At 35.7% G+C, this 16,408-nt stretch overlaps 1 protein-coding gene across 6 annotated transcripts; it reads left to right on the forward strand.

Annotated features, from left to right (window-relative positions):
* The first annotated feature begins 1,874 nt into the window (after positions 1-1,874).
* btbd10b (BTB (POZ) domain containing 10b) lies at positions 1,875-15,716 on the forward strand. 6 transcript variants are annotated; one of them, XM_059358431.1, is made up of 9 exons: positions 1,875-2,172; positions 3,991-4,138; positions 7,214-7,410; positions 8,532-8,847; positions 9,887-9,989; positions 11,529-11,649; positions 12,458-12,655; positions 13,017-13,127; positions 14,660-15,716. In XM_059358431.1, the coding sequence occupies exons 2-9, from the start codon at positions 4,038-4,040 to the stop codon at positions 14,989-14,991; spliced, it is 1,479 nt and encodes a 492-aa protein (XP_059214414.1). In that variant the 5' UTR covers positions 1,875-2,172; positions 3,991-4,037; the 3' UTR covers positions 14,992-15,716. The 6 variants fall into 6 exon arrangements, with proteins under 6 accessions (XP_059214414.1, XP_059214422.1, XP_059214430.1 ...); XM_059358439.1 differs by having other exon boundaries at positions 1,875-2,089; XM_059358447.1 differs by having other exon boundaries at positions 1,876-2,172; positions 7,217-7,410.
* The last annotated feature ends 692 nt before the right edge of the window (positions 15,717-16,408 follow it).

Raw genomic sequence — 16,408 nt, forward strand, 5'->3', positions numbered from 1 at the left:
TGTAAATAATAATTACAGTAAGTAATGTGTTAATTGCTGCCAATAAGTTAATGTAAAAATCACAGTAAATTCTTTACATTGTACATAAAATACCTTTTTTTACCCACAAGCCGACATTTCTTTACATATCTTCAGGTCTTTGCAGCCGTTTTGCCTCCTTAGACAAAGTAAAGAGCTTCTCTGACACTCAGTCTCAGCTGCCATTTACCACCATTCACCAGCTCTCTGAATAGCTCATACTGGACTTATTACGTCTATTATTCCCAGAGACTGTAGATTATTCACCATCTGTGGCGCCTTTGCAAGGTTTTTGAATTCCCCCTTCAAAGGTTTCTCCCATTTTAAAAGGTGTTAAGGCTTTCAGGGTTTTTTCTTCATCTTATTAGAGCGAGAGCTGAGTTGCATCATTTTTAATTAAGCTTATCTCGACTGTGTGACTGTAGCATGACTCTGGTCTGACAGCAAACTACAAAGTACGTGTTTAAAATAAAAGATAAGACTTTATTTATCCCGCAGTGTGGAAGTTTAGTCATCACAGCAGCATAAGACACAGAAGTGACAAAGATATAAAAATAAAAATAAGACATTATATGCAAACATATGTACTTGGCTGCTATTGAATATTGTTGTTAATATTGCATGTTGTCTTTATTGTTTGTTGCTGTCTTATAGCTCTATTTTTTTCTTTTTTTATAATATTTCTAAAAATAATATATATTTATTATCTTAACTTGTTAAGTCTGTACTTGAGCTGCTGCAACATCCAAATTTCTTCCATGGGGATACATAATATTAATAATAATAATACTACTTATAATACTACTACTAATAAAAATAATAATTATAATACATATAATTTGTATAGCACTCAATAAATGAATAGTTTATCTTATATACAGTAATATACAGTATGTATGAATACGTAAAGTGAGATGGTGATATGGGCATTCTGTCTCTTTTTGATGCATTTTCATGCATTTTTAATTTGTCTTTAATATTTCTTTGATATAGAGCTACTGCATTTGTTACTAAGCCATCTGTTCTTGTAAATATTATAATTTATTATTTAATTCAAACTTCCATTTTCCACAAGGAATAAGAGCATTATAATGGTTTAATTTTTTTTTTGTTTTGTTGAATTTCCCCGTTTCTTCACTTATTTTGTCATATTCTCTTCTTTTATTTTTATTTTTTAATATAGCCTTTATTTCACATTCATTTATAGAACATATACAGCAGCAGTGCAGTAAAATAAGTAGCAGGGTAAACATTACATTGATAATATTTGAGAAACATCTAGATAATACAAAAATAAATACATAAATATAGCCTCAGCCTGTGGAAATGTCCCCTGAAAAAAAGCCAGGAACCTGTTTTCTCCCTTGCCTTTTTGGGGGCTTTGATTGACTATATCATATTCATTTTCCTTATTTTCCTTCATGTCGTGATGTATTATATTTAATTTATTCTATATTATTTTATTCTTCAGAGTATTTGATTTTATATTCCCTTTACATGACTTTATTACCTCTTTTATTGAGTTTAAAAGGACATCATGCAAACAATAAAATTATATTCTAATTCTTCTTCTTCTTCTTCTTCTTCTTCTTCTTCTTATTATTATTATTATTATTATTATTATTATTATTATATTACTCCGTTTTCCACAAGAAATAAGAGCATTATAACGTTTTAATTTTCTAGTTTTGTTGATTTTCCCTTTTCTTCACTTATTTCATCATCTTGTATAAGTATGCTCATGTTTTTTAAATAAAGTGAAAGCAAAAAAAAACAAAAAGAAAGAAAGAAAAAGAAACATCTCGCACACGCCACATCTCGCGAGACTTGACCGAGGCAGTCAACAACACACCCGATTCCCTTTTTAGGAAATAGAAAAAAAAATCGCTTTAGCAGCCTTTGAAAACAAATCGATCGACGTATATTAGTTTATTCTTATTTTTAGAAATTCAGTTCGCTTATAAAACAAAGCTGATGCAAAGCGTTGGAGAGTTTAGCAGCAGCGATAATTTCTGGCTTTGTGTGCGTCAGTACGTCAAGACATTACGTCGCTACGTCGGACGTCAGCTCGGTGAGTGTTTTGAACGGAGATGGCTGGTTAGCTGGAGACAGATTGGGATTACACTTAAAACGGCGGAAAACGTAGCCAACTAGGTAGATATTCTTTATATGTTTGCCTAGAATATTTCATATTTCATTGTGCTGTTGGGACAGCTTCACTGGCCACACGGCTGTCTCACAATATTCTGTTTATAGTGTTTTATGGTGCCGCTAGCATTCAGCTAATGTTAGCTACCTAGCTAGTTATGCTAACGCAGCACACGAGCTAACATAATCGTACACTCAAATCTCTCGTTTTGTCCACAAACCAAAACGATATTCAGTTTATTTTCATAAAGGAACAAAGAAACCAGAAATATTCACATTGAAGAAGCTGAAGTCAGAGAATTTGGATTTATTGTCTTTAAAAAATCTGCTCAAACCAATTATTCGATTATCAAAATAGTTGGCAATTCATTTAATAATGGATTATTGTTCGATTAATCAAATAATTGTTGCAGCTGTACTGGGAAGAGTTTATTAGAGCAGCTCACTGACTGTTAGGAGACAGACCTGGTGCTTCATTAGTGATCTGTAACACTGCTGTTACTGTTAATGTCACACTATAAATGTGGCATTTGGAGTCATTTGGTATCACAGTATCAGTGCATCAAGGTTATTTATCTTTATGTTGTACATGACTGATGTCTGGTATTAAGTGAGAGGCATCACAAGAAAATGTTTCTGAATTTTTTTAAGCTAAAATATGATGAAACTGATAGATGATGAGGTCTTCACACACAAGAATTTGGGCAATATATAAAATGTATATACAGAGAGACTGTTGCAGTCAAATATTTTATTGTTACTTTTAATGTCAAACCATAACCTAATTGTACACTGAAAATAAGAGATTTTTTGGCCCTGTAATTATTATTTCATTCATCTATATAAATTCTACAATGAATACGGATTCAGTGCTTTTACTTTAAAATAGCAGTTTTTCATGTAGTGCATTACTTAGTGATTTAATAACTTTAGTTATTATGTGTCCTCAGTTTTGTATGTAAATTGAATCATTCGTTCCAAGTAATATTCACTAAACCAGTTCATTGGCTTAATTAGTTGATATTTCCAAGTAAAATGTAATTGAGGGACATCAGTGAATTCAAACTGCAATTTACTTTTGTATTTTCATAAAAAATAAGTGGTTCTATTAAATAAATATTACTTAGAAACAGCCTGAGTAAAGATTACACACACTTTCTGTGTGGTAAAACGTGCCTAGCTTTTTTTAAGTAAATGTCACTCCAATTTTTTCCAGTGTAGGCTGACTCAGCCTGACAGCAACGCTGACAAGATTTGGTTCAGAGATGTGTAAATAAAACCCATCTAACCATTTAATGTCTAAGATTCAAGTTGACAGCACACGCTGTAATAACTCACTTGTGTTATTAGCTTTAGGTTTAGGTTTATTTTATTTGCACAGATAGAATTACATAAAATGACAAAGATAACATGTAAAGTGCAGGGAGAGGCAGAAAACCCAGATGGGCTTATTTAAAGCCTCCACCTAAAATGTCATAGCTATAAGAAAGTAATAAACTGATAATAGAAAAAACATATGTATAACATCAACAAGTTATAATGACAATAACAAAAAACAATAAAAACCAAAAATGAACATATACAATTATAAAGTGTATTTGTGTGTGAATAAGAATTTTAAAACAGCAGCTAAATGAGCTTTTAGACATCTTTTGAAACATTTTAAAGAGACGGAGTTCTTTGCCAGATGGGAAAAAGGTACTCCATAATTTGGTCCCCCTAAATTGAACAATAAATAAAACAGCTGACAGCTGCTAGCTGCCCGTGCTTTGTTATGAGCTGACCAGGGGATCGAACTGACTTGTTGATTTCGCCATTAACCAGATTATGAAAGGTGAAAGATCCAGACCAGACTCCCCCCTGTTCGGGTGATGGCAGCACGTCTGCAGTCATATGACAGTAACTCCAGTGACACCGAAAACTGGGAACGAAACGCAACAAGCCGACCTCGCAAACTCTGCAAGCACTCGAGGTGAGCCAGCTGAAGATGTGTTAGACATGCTGGAAGAGTTTATTAGAGCAGCTCACTGACTGTTAGGAGACAGGACAGACTGATGCTTCATTAGAGATCTGTTACAATGCTGTTCCTGTTAATGTCAAACTGTAAATGTGGCATTGGAGTCATTTGGTATCTCAGTATCTGTGCATCAAGGTTATTTATCTTTATGTTGTACATAGGGCTGGGCGATATGGATCAAAAGTCATATCCCGATGTATTATGGATGAATATCGATATATACGATAAATATCCTGATATTTTTATCGCAAAGTGAGAGCAAACGTTCAGTCAAAGCCAAATATGACATTTATTGAAACCGTTTATTTAAGTGAACATAAATACTGTATAACAACAAGAGTACCTTTTTTTTTTTTTTTTTAAATCAAAGCTCCATAAAGTGCACATTTAAATATAAAATATCTTAAATAAAAATAGCCTATGAAATAAAATAGGCCAATTTTTTTCTGAAATAAATATATTTATATGAGAAAAGAATTACGAACATTACAAAATAACTAAATATGACAAACCCTAGTAAGGGCAACATTTAAAAATAAAGAAAAACCTTTTTTTCAACTATATCGATATATGCGATATGGTCTAATTCCATATCACATTTAAAAATATATAGATATATTTTTTATATCGATATATCGCCCAGCCCTAATGTCAAATGTTAAATGTGGCATTTGGAGTCATTTGGTATCACATTATCTGTGCATCAAGGTTATTTATCTTTATGTTGTACATGACTCATGTTTTGTATTAAGTGAGAGGCATCACAAGAAATGTTTCTGATTTTTTCTTTTTGAAGCTAAAATATGATGAAACTGATGGATGATGAGGTCTTAACAAGAATTTGGGCAATATATAAAATGTATATACAGAGAGACCGTTGCAGTCAAAGGTTTTATTGTTTGTACCAAGGTAACTATCCTGTTAAAGTTACTCTTGAATGAGACCACTATGGGTAATATTACAGATTACTCAGCAAGGTTGATTATATGGCAGTGTTTGATATTTATGATATTTGTAAATCCATTGAAGTTCCTTGAATGGCCAAGTATTTAATTTACTGGATTAGCCAAAACAGGAATTTTCATTTGTGTATTTTATTTGTATGTCAGATAAGTTGATGTAAGGTTAACTTCATATGGACACAATTTAATTACACACAGCATAATAGAAAAAGATTTTATCCTTATTACTCACACCTACCGTAAAATGAGAGCGTCATGATTCGGGCAGTCCTGTGATAGGAAATGTATTGCAAAATGATTATCTGCAAAGTGTCATAATATTTGTGTAACTGTGGAAACTGTTCAAAATGACCGTGTCGTTTTTGAAAAGCATCAAATGCTCATTTGTTTACTAAAGCTAAAGCGGTTTTATATATATATATATTTGTATGTATTGTATGTGAATCAATGCATAAAATATATCGCAACTTAGCCTTTTTGACACACAGACATGTTTAACTTGAAGTCGTAGCCAACAATGATCAGCACATGCACTTCAGAAGGTTATTCTCAACAAGTTAAAATCTCTCTGCTCCTGTTTGCCAATGTGATAACCTTAATCTCATTTATGGCATTGGTTCGTCCATCCTGCCCAGTGAGGTCCTTTTCCTGTAGCTGATGTGCTCTGTTTGTTTATTCTACTGGAGGAACAATAGAAAAGGCGGATATGATGGCAGGATAGAGGAGGCAGGAAGAGTTGAGGCAATGCCTTCTGGTGCTTTCCCATTCTTTTTGTACTTCCTTCTGTAACTGATTACAAGGTTTAATTACACACTTCTTGTGTGATCTAAAGCTCAGGTATCGCTGTTATTCATCTTTTGTAAGTCAAAGGTGATGGCAGCACAGAGCTGGCTACACTCTCAGTACGTGCGTCATATTCTTGTTACAAGGTTACAGAATGTGGTAGGTCTGGTTATTGTATTTGTTTTTAAGGCCTCATATGTAAGCTTGTTGAAGTGAATGCACTGTATGTTAATAATTATACTGTTTTACAATCCCTGAACTGTTGAATATTATAGATAATTATGTATAAACTAGATCAAGAAACAATGTGACAACCCTGTTAATAATGGATGTGAAATCTGTCACATGTTCTGGCAGATGTGATGTTTTCTTTGTTACTTGGAATTCGTTGTCATGTGCAGAGATTTCATGTGCACATCTGTAGAGCTCTTCAATCTGTCCACCAGGAATGGGTGGGTGATTCTCATGAAGCCAGTCTAAGTTCTGTCTGTGAAGATTATAAGGACATACCTTATTAAACTAAATATATTTCACTTTTATATGAATGAACAATATAGCCATAATGAGGCACAATTCATTGTTTTGTGCTAAAATAATATTTTCTATATTTTAAACATATTTTTGATTCACAAATTCATTACTGTAATGCGTCCAGATAGAAATGACATGGTTTCCCCACACTTGTACACAATAAATATTTAATAAACTTTATAAAAATAAATATAAATTTGTTTAAAAATTTATAATTTAACAGAATATAATCAAACATAATGGTTTTTAACAATGTATAAAGAGCAAAATCTGAATGAAAATTGATGAGAAATAATGGTTAAATGTTACGGTAATGATAGAATTGTTTGCATTAAAATATGTGTATATTTTAATAAAATACTTTTTGCTGATACCTGCTACCCTTGAGCATATTTAAGTGTTTGCCAAGAAAAAAAAAACCTTTCGTTGTTTTTTTATTTAATTTAAAAATGTGTTACGGTAATGAATTTTGTTGCTCACAGTGTCTCTAAAAATGTCAGAAAATACCTTCATATTCTCTAAATAGATTATAAATTCATATTAAACAGGGACTTTAGATTGTTTATGTTATAAAGGGTCAAATAAAATATGTATTCAATGCTCTTGGATTTTTGCTATGAGCTGCACCATGTTCATGAGAATCACCCGGGTGTGCCTGTGTGTTATAATAACCTCACAACTATGAAATAAAAACATCCCGTGGGCTTGACAAAGGAAGATAGAGGAATTTCAAGTATGCTTTTGTTTTGAAAAGCAGCAGCCAGGCCCGAGCATCTCGAGGGGAGGCAGAACAGAGGAAGATGAGCATGCATGGTGCCAGCGGAGGCTGTGACCGTTCACGTGACCGCCGCCGCTCCAGCGATCGCTCCAGGGACTCCTCACACGAGAGGGAAGGCCAGCTCACCCCCTGCATCCGCAACGTCACCTCACCCACCCGCCAACACAACAGTGGTGAGTGTGCATGGAAAGAATAGAGGGCTTATATGGATATCATGTTAGAGGTCCACAGCTCTTGGCAGCTACTGTTAAGAACAGCTGACTGCTTTTATCAATCTGCAGCTCAAACAAAGTTTATTTCTCTGCCATTTTTGGCTCTGAACACATCAAGTCAGCAGTAATCCACCTGTTTGATTATCGATTAATCTGTCTATTATTTAAACGATGAAGCGATTAATTGTTTGGTCAATAAAATGTTGAAAAATATCAATCAGTGTTTCCCAAACCACAAGATGACGTCCTCAAATCTCTTGTTTTGTCCACAAACCAAAGAGATATTCAGTTTATTGTCATAAAGGAACAAAGAAACCAGAAATATTCACATTGAAGAAGCTGAAATCAGAGAATTTGGACTTATTGTCTTTAAAAACTGCTGAAACCAATTATTAGATTATCAAAATAGTTGACAATAATTGTTGCAGCTCTAATATCGATATAGGATATATTTTCCGATATTTTTATCGCAAAGTGAGAGCAAATGTGCAGTCAAAGTCAAAGCCAAATATGACATTTATTAAAACCGTTTATTTAAGTGAACATACATACTGTATAACAACAAGGGTACCTTTTAAAAAAATCTAAACTCCATAAAGTGCACATTTAGATAAAAAAGTATCTTAAATGAATATAGCCTATGAAATAAAATGGGCCAATCTTTTTCTGAAATGAATATATTTATATGAGAAAATAATTATGAACATTACAAAATAACTAAATATGACAAACCCTAGTAAGGGCAGCATTTATATATGAAGAAAGAAAAAAAAAAGATCTATATTGATATATGTGATATGGTCTAATTCCATATCACATTTAAAAATATATCGATACAGTGTTTTATATCGATATATCGCCCAGCCCTAGTTAGAGGATTACTCAAACGGATTCCAAAGATGGTAACAAGTCTTGTTGCTCAAGAATGTTTCTCCTAAAAACAAAACCTTCCAAATGAAGTTACAAAACTATGGAAAGTTGTTGCATATTTCTCATTTTCTGGATGTCTCCTTGTTCTTTGGGCCCCGAGTTAAAAGAGCAAACAGTCTTTGTGATTCTTTGTTGCGTCTGTCTGTGTGCAGACCGTGAACGTGATGGTGGGCCGTCCTCGAGGCCCAGCAGCCCTCGGCCTCAGAGAGTGTCACCCAGCGGCTCCAGCAGCAGCGGCGTGGTGAGCAGTCGCAACAGCAGCCTGTCGAGTACCGAAGGAACCTTCAAGAGCTTAGGAGTAGGAGAAATGGTTTTTGTCTACGAGAATCCCAAGGAAGCGGGAGCAGGAGCCTCCGTGGGAAACCGAAACTTTCGGACCTCAGAAAGAGTGACTCTCATTGTTGACAACACACGCTTTGTAGTAGATCCTTCCATCTTCACTGCACAACCTAACACCATGTTGGGCAGGTACAGTAGACTGTGACTGTCTTCATTATCGCCACGATAACCAAAGGAATTTATTAATCACCGATGTAAAAATTCCCTGTACATTAGGGGTGCACCGATTGCAATTTTCTAGCCGATCACTGATTTTTAAAAAGCCTGACCTGCCGATTACGATTTTTTTTATAACTCACAGCATACACCTTCGGCTGATCCCACAAAGTTAAGGAAATCGGTGCTGATCGATCAGCCGGCCGATTGATCGGTGCACCGATTTCCTTAATTTTGTGGGATCGGCCGCTTCTTTTACGGCAAACCTGATCTTATCTAGCGATCTTATCTACCTCCGCAAAGGTCTGAAAGTGCGTCTGCACGTACGCGTACTTCTGCAAAGTAAAAACAAAGACCCCAAAATTTCACAGAAATATTTTTATTAGCAAGAAAAATGCAACATGTAAAAATGAACAGAACCACAGGTTAAATATTTATAATAAAAAACAGTTGTGCAAAAAGAAACTGCAACTATGATAACAAGCTTCAGATACTCGATACTTTTGAAAATGAGTATTGTATCCGGATACAACGTTTTAGTATCGATACTTTTTTGAGTATCGATACTTTTGACAACCCTACTGTGTTGTATGTATGTTGTACGCTAACGAAACCAAAAACTCAGGACACTTTATTTATGGTTGCAGTTCTTTTGTTAGTTTGTCCTGTAAACTGTTGCTATTTATTTTAAGTTCAATATTTTATTAACTACCTCAGACATTGTGATTTCCTTTATTTGTTAAAGAAAAATACTGCTGTGTTATTGTTTTTAAATAAAATAATTCCTTCAATTCAAACATTTAAGATGTATGCTGTGAGTTATAAAAAAAACGGTATCGGCCAAAATCGGAATCAGCAGGTCAGGCTTTTTAAAAATCAGCGATCGGTTAGAAAATTGCAATGGGTGCACCCCTAGTGTACATGCATTTGATGCTATATTAATATGTAGATATTTGGACATTTCGGATATTGTCTGTGATGCAGAGAATAAATCAAATGGTCTTTATTTCAGAATGTTTGGATCTGGACGAGAACATAATTTCACACGGCCCAACGACAAAGGGGAGTACGAGGTGGCTGAGGGCATTAGCTCAACAGTTTTCCGCGCAATTCTGGTAAGTCTCTCTCTAGCATTTTCTCTTTTTGTATCAATGATGGTAGACTGAAAATCAGAAACACTCCACAGTTTAGCACAATACAGTTCAGCTGCACCACAGACTACATCTTCCAAATCAACCACACAGCAAAAACAAAAGCAACAACCCTCTAAAACAGTGTCAACACAAACTAAACAATAAAACCTTCATGAAGGTGGAGTTTATAGTTTATAGTCGGGCTGTTGTTTGGTGCCTGCATGACATTTTTATCGGCCTAAACACAGGAAGTTAGATTTTCTTTGTGATACAGTGAGTCAGTGTTTGTTTGTTTGTTTTTATTTAGATCCCCATTAGCTTTTGCAAAGCAGCAGCTATTCTTCCTGGGGCCTATCATCATATTTCAGTGTGACAAATACAATGTAGAAATACACAGAATGATAACAGACATTATATGATTATATGTATACATTATATGAATACATAACATAAAACAAAAACACACAGACAATACGTGATTACATTTCACAACTGCATGCCTTGTTGAATAATTATGTGCCTCTGAACTGAAGGACACATTTTTATAAATAATAAGAGGTGATTTTGTTAAATTGATGCACTAATTACTGAAAAGATGATGTAGATCAGGGGTCTCAAACTCACATTACGTGGGGGCCGCTGGAGGCAGTATCAGAATAACCAAAAAAAGACACAAAATGACAAAAAAAAAGACACAAAATTACAAAAAAAGACACAAAATGACTGAAAAAACACTAAATTACTTGAAAAAGACACAAAATGACCAAAAAAAGACACAAAATGACAAAAAAAAAAGAAACAAAATGACCAAAAAAGTGGTCATTTTGCACTCTGAATTACCAAAAAAGACACAAAATTATTTAACAAAAGACAGAAAATTACAAAAAAAGACACAAAATTACAAAAAAAAAGACACAGGTAAAGTGCCATTCATATAAAACTCACATTTACTTTTTTATCTACTTTTAGCACTTTCAAAATATTGTTAGGAGGGCCGTGAGTTTGAGACCCATGATGTAGATGATGATTAGATGAAGTAACACTTTATTGTCAGATTCCTCTGAAATGTTTGTGTTGCATCACAGATCAACTCTGTTTCATAATCATAACAGGAAAAGGAACATTTTCAGCCTCAGCACACTATTATAAGTAGACGGTTGCAGTACAGTTGATTTCATTGCGTGACATTGGGAATCACACATGCATATTACACAACAGTCTTACAGCAGAACACTCATACTCCTGGTTTTCTGACTAACTGTATGTTACTCTGGCCTACTGAGAAGCACCTTGTTACACTTTGACAGACTGGCTGATGAATTAATGAATGAGTCGTGCTTCCTGTAAAATCTAACCTGTGGTGCTCTAAATCTTCTGTTAGGTGACAAAAGTCTAGATTTTTGTTGTTGAGTCTTTTAAGTTTGTGCACTTGATTATTTTATCTGTCGTTCATATTGTGAACTATTGGATTAACACCGTGTGAAATGACTGCCCTCGATTTAATTTCTGCCTAATTGACAGGATTACTACAAATCTGGGATAATCCGCTGTCCTGATGGAATCTCCATCCCCGAGTTACGCGAGGCGTGCGACTATCTATGCATCTCCTTTGACTACAGCACCATCAAATGCAGAGACCTTAGTGAGTATTTCCTCTGGGGCAGATAGCTGTAGCGGGGGGCAGTTTGAGTCAGTGTGAATTAGAGACACACGCATCATATCAGGCAACAAAGAAAGGACAGAATCTCAATGTATTGTGAGTAGAAATGTTTTTTTTAAGACTTTGTACAAGTTGAAGTCGTGATAGAGAGTCCTGAGAGCTGATATCAGGGTTCGTACGGGTGTTTGAAATCCTTGAAAATGCTTGAATTTAAATGTTGTTTGTGTATTTTGTATTTTTTTTTTATTTTGTAATGTATTTTCCAGGTTTAAAAAGTGCTTTGATTTTTGGATAAAGTGCTTGTAAATGCTTGAAATTCTTACTGTATTTCTCTTGCAATCTGACTATATCACATGTTCAATGTAAAAAATAATGAGTAGCCTATCTGAACTGAAGACCGTTCCTCCTAAAAGTGTAAAACCATCACTGTTGGTATGGTTCAGTGAAATCTCCCCCTTTTAGTATGTAAGAACTCATCTAAAACATGCAATTTACAACAGGTGTAAGATACTGGAAAAGCTTGAAAATTTACCTTGAAATCCTTGAAAATGCTTGAATTTAAATGTTGTATTGGATTTTTGGATAAAGTGCTTGTAAATGCTTGAAATTCTTACTGTATTTCTCTTGCAATCTGACTATATCCATCTATTGACTACTAGACAGGTGTAAGATACTGGAAAAGCTTGAAAATGTACCTTGAAAGTCCTTGAAAAATGCTTAAAAAGTGTATAAACCCTGTAATATGAACCTGTTCAGATCTTCTAACTGATACAATCTCCTTTGATTTCAGGTGCCCTGATGCACGAGCTGTCCAATGACGGAGCTCGGCGGCAGTTTGAGTTTTACCTGGAGGAAATGGTTCTGCCTCTGATGGTGGCCAGCGCCCAGAGCGGAGAGAGGGAATGTCACATTGTCGTCCTTACTGACGATGATGTGGTCGACTGGGACGAAGAATATCCGCCACAAATGGGGGAAGAGTATTCACAGAGTGAGTACACACTAGGACAGTGTTTTTTCTTTTTTTCTTTTTTCCCCTTTTCTTATTTTTCAACACTCAATATTGTTGATATGTTTGGTTGGTGGCATTGCCATTGTTATTTATTTATTTATTTATTTATTGTTTGTTATGCTACACTACCAGTTTATCTTCTTTGTTGCTGTTACTATTATTGCCCAATTGATGCTTGCCATACCTGCTTGTTTGTTTGTTTTAAACTAAATGGAAAAAACAATAAAAAGTTGATCACCAAAAAAAAAAAAAAGAGTGAGTACACACTAGTACAGGTCCTGGAATATACAAAAGATGGGTGTATTTTTAAAAAATCATGTTGTGTTTTTTCTCTTTGCAGTCATCTACAGCACAAAACTGTACAGATTTTTCAAGTATATTGAGAATCGGGATGTTGCCAAATCAGTTTTAAAGGAGAGAGGATTAAAGAAAATAAGACTGGGCATTGAAGGTAAGTTGAACTCTAATGATGAATAGTGATGGTTTTAATCTCCCTTGTCAGTGAAGTAATAAAGGCCAAGAGGAAACAGAAATACATGACAGATCTGTTAATTTATTGCAGATTGGTTATAGACAGTGATATAGAAGGAGTCAAACGTACAAACCAATAGTATTATGTTTGACTGGGGAAAAAACGAAGAACAGAATATAAGCGCCAGCTGTAAACAAGTAGTTGTAATAGCGTCCTGTAAGGAGCTACTGGACCCGGATCATTAGTGTGTGCAGCACTTCGTCTTCTTGTTGATAGCTCTTTAGCTCTGTTCCCATATTTCTTTGTATCCTAAGCAGAGTCCTGCATTGGGACTCAGGTAACTGCAAGAAAAGGTGCTGTGGATAATAAAATGAAAATGTTTTAACTGCATCAATCCTTTTTGGGCCTTTCTGAATCTCTTTTGGGTCAGCTGGGATTGGTTCCAGCCCCTCATGACCCGAGTTTGGATAAGCAATTAAAGATAATGAGGATGAATGAATGGTTATTGTAGGATTTGCAGTTTCATGTTGGATACAGGGTGGGGTGGGGCTGTGGAGCTAGGTCTTGAAAATCAGAACTATACATTAGGGCTGCACAATTATTCAAATTTTAATCGTGATCATGATTTTGGCCACCACGACTAAATTAACCTGATCGTCGGTTATATTTTCATTTTAAAATGCGGCTCTCCTGCATATCTAATCAAGCATTTTCTACACCAGTAGTCCTCCAACCACCAGGGGGCGGGGCCGTTTTTCTCCCCTGAAAAAAGCCTGGTTGCTGATTGGATAGAGCGTTAAGCAGGATGTGACGTAGTACTCGACACAACAACAACACGCACTATTTGTAAAAGCCGGCGAAGCAGTGTTGCCAACTTAGAGACTTCTTTGCTATATTTACACTTTTCAGACCCCCTTAGCGACTATTTTTCAAAAAAGTGACTGTTGACAGATCCAGCTACTTTTTCTGGTGTTATTGGAGACTTTTGGAGACTCGTTAAGAAGAGTAAAAACGAGTCGAAACTGCCAATTCCTCCTGCAGCAGTCTCTCTCAGCTGCAGAGCCAGAGGGGATGTTAACCCCTTAGCGTCCAGTCTGCAAATTGCTAATAGGCTAACAGTTAGCTTTGTAGCAGTACAGTGTGTATGTGCTAACAGGCTAACAGTTAGCTCTGTAGCAGTACAGTGTGTATGTGCTAACAGGCTAACAGTTAGCTCTGTAGCAGTACTGTACGCTGCTGCTGCAGGAGGTGTTCACTTAGCGATCTCTGTTTGTTTACAACAAGCACCAGACACTAAAAACTGTTGCTATGGTTTCTTTAAAAGTAGTGCAATAAAAATACAGATGTTTTCCCTAACATGATGAATAATCAAGATTAATAATCGTGATTACAATATTGATCAAAAATAATTGTGATTATCATTTTGGCCATAATCATGCAGTGCTACTATACAGGACTCTGGTTCTTGGTGAACAGGAGACATCTAATAATTTGTCCGCTCTCTTCGACAGGCTACCCAACATATAAAGAGAAAGTCAAAAAACGACCAGGGGGTCGCCCAGAGGTGATTTACAACTACGTCCAGCGTCCCTTCATCCGCATGTCCTGGGAAAAGGAAGAGGGCAAAAGCCGCCACGTGGACTTCCAGTGTGTCAAGTCCAAGTCCATCACTAACCTGGCGGCGGCAGCAGCAGACATCCCCCAGGACCAGCTGGTGGTGATGCACCCTGGCCCCCAGGTGGACGAACTGGACATCCTCCCAAACCACCCACCTAGTGTCAATCACTACAGCAACAACTACAGCAACGAGCCCGACCCCGATGCACCTTCACCTGCTGTCTGAGGGACTCACTGCTCCTCTTTCAATGCCTCTGCCCCTCTCCTACTCCTCTAGTCCTTTTCTCCCAGCATGCTGCAGCATGGAGCGCCAGGGGCACCATAACCATATTGCCTTGACACCTCCTTTGCAGCCTTAGAGCCTCAAGAACCTGGTTGACTGTAGAAAAAAGAAACACGAGGAACATAAGACTGGTGAAAGGAAGACTTCACTATTATTTACATTTTTGTTTTTTACTTGACCAAAGGAATTTATTTTTCTGTTTGGGGAAAAAAAAAGAAGAAAAAAATCAGTAAAACACTTATTATTAACATTATTATTTACACTGTTATTGTACTTTTAATTTGATGGGTTTTGGCTGAGCACTTTTGTGGTGTCACTGTTTTTCTCACAGGATTTTATTTCACTGAAAATGTTGATTTTGATTCTCTTGGGTGGCCTAACTACTAAATGTGCTTTGGGGGGGAAAAAAACGTGACTTTCCGGTCATGGAGAAAATCAGTTATCACCGCATAGTGTCATGATCTCCAGTTGAACTCCTCTCAGATGTCTTGAATCTTGTAATTGGGTATGTAGACATTGGCTGCATCTGATATGTGATGTTTTGCTCCTCCCGCAGCCGAGATATAAAGCAGAGCACAGGCTGTTGTGGTCAGAATTTTTTTGTGCAAAGCTTGAAATTGTTGTTAAAAAACAAAACGTAAAATCATCAAATAAAGACATCAAAATAACATCATTGTACATTCGATCCTCAACTGAAAAACCCTATTAATAGTTTCTGTAAGAGCACAGGAGTGATGTGATGAATAAGACATGAAGTCGGTGAACAGTGATGTGAAGAGAGACATCTTGCACAGAATGAATCTTTTTATTTGTACAATGAATAAAAGATCAAGATGCAGCATGAAAGTTTTAACTGGCACTTAAATTATACAAGAATATAACGGGTTGTTTTTTTTGCCGTAGCCTAATTTAACCCTCTCGGGTCTGATATAGCACATAATATTTACTATACCCATGTTTGGTATTTGGTATTTTCTCAGCAGAACTTCAGCATGATATGACAATTATTTTTTCCACTTTAACCCACTTTATTAACTTATATATATATCTATTTATTTATTTATTTAACCAGGTAAAAAGTCAAAATTAAAAAAAAACTCTTTTCCAAGAGAGACCTGGCCAAGCAAGCAGCATTAAAAAGTGACAAGTTACAACATTTAAACACAGTTAACATAAACAATTAAATACAAATACAGCCATCACAACATCAGTGAAAGAGCCTCAAGTAGAGCCTCATATGGAGCAGTCACACTGACCAAGGGAAATTATTTCTTTATCCTTTAGAATAGAAAATACACAAAAATCCTGAAATCTGAAATAAAATTATACCATTTCTGACAATAAAAACCACAAATATGCT

The sequence above is a fragment of the Centropristis striata genome, chromosome 2 (genome assembly GCF_030273125.1).
Source record: "Centropristis striata isolate RG_2023a ecotype Rhode Island chromosome 2, C.striata_1.0, whole genome shotgun sequence".
NCBI classification, from domain to species: domain Eukaryota; kingdom Metazoa; phylum Chordata; class Actinopteri; order Perciformes; family Serranidae; genus Centropristis; species Centropristis striata.

Bases quoted from the DNA above. Each gene is read 5' to 3' on its own strand.
- btbd10b (XM_059358431.1), top strand. From the start codon at position 4,038: ATGGCAGCACGTCTGCAGTCATATGACAGTAACTCCAGTGACACCGAA. The intron at 8,848-9,886 runs GTACAGTAGACT...TCTTTATTTCAG, and splicing joins CCTAACACCATGTTGGGCAG to AATGTTTGGATCTGGACGAG. The intron at 11,650-12,457 runs GTGAGTATTTCC...CTTTGATTTCAG, and splicing joins CATCAAATGCAGAGACCTTA to GTGCCCTGATGCACGAGCTG.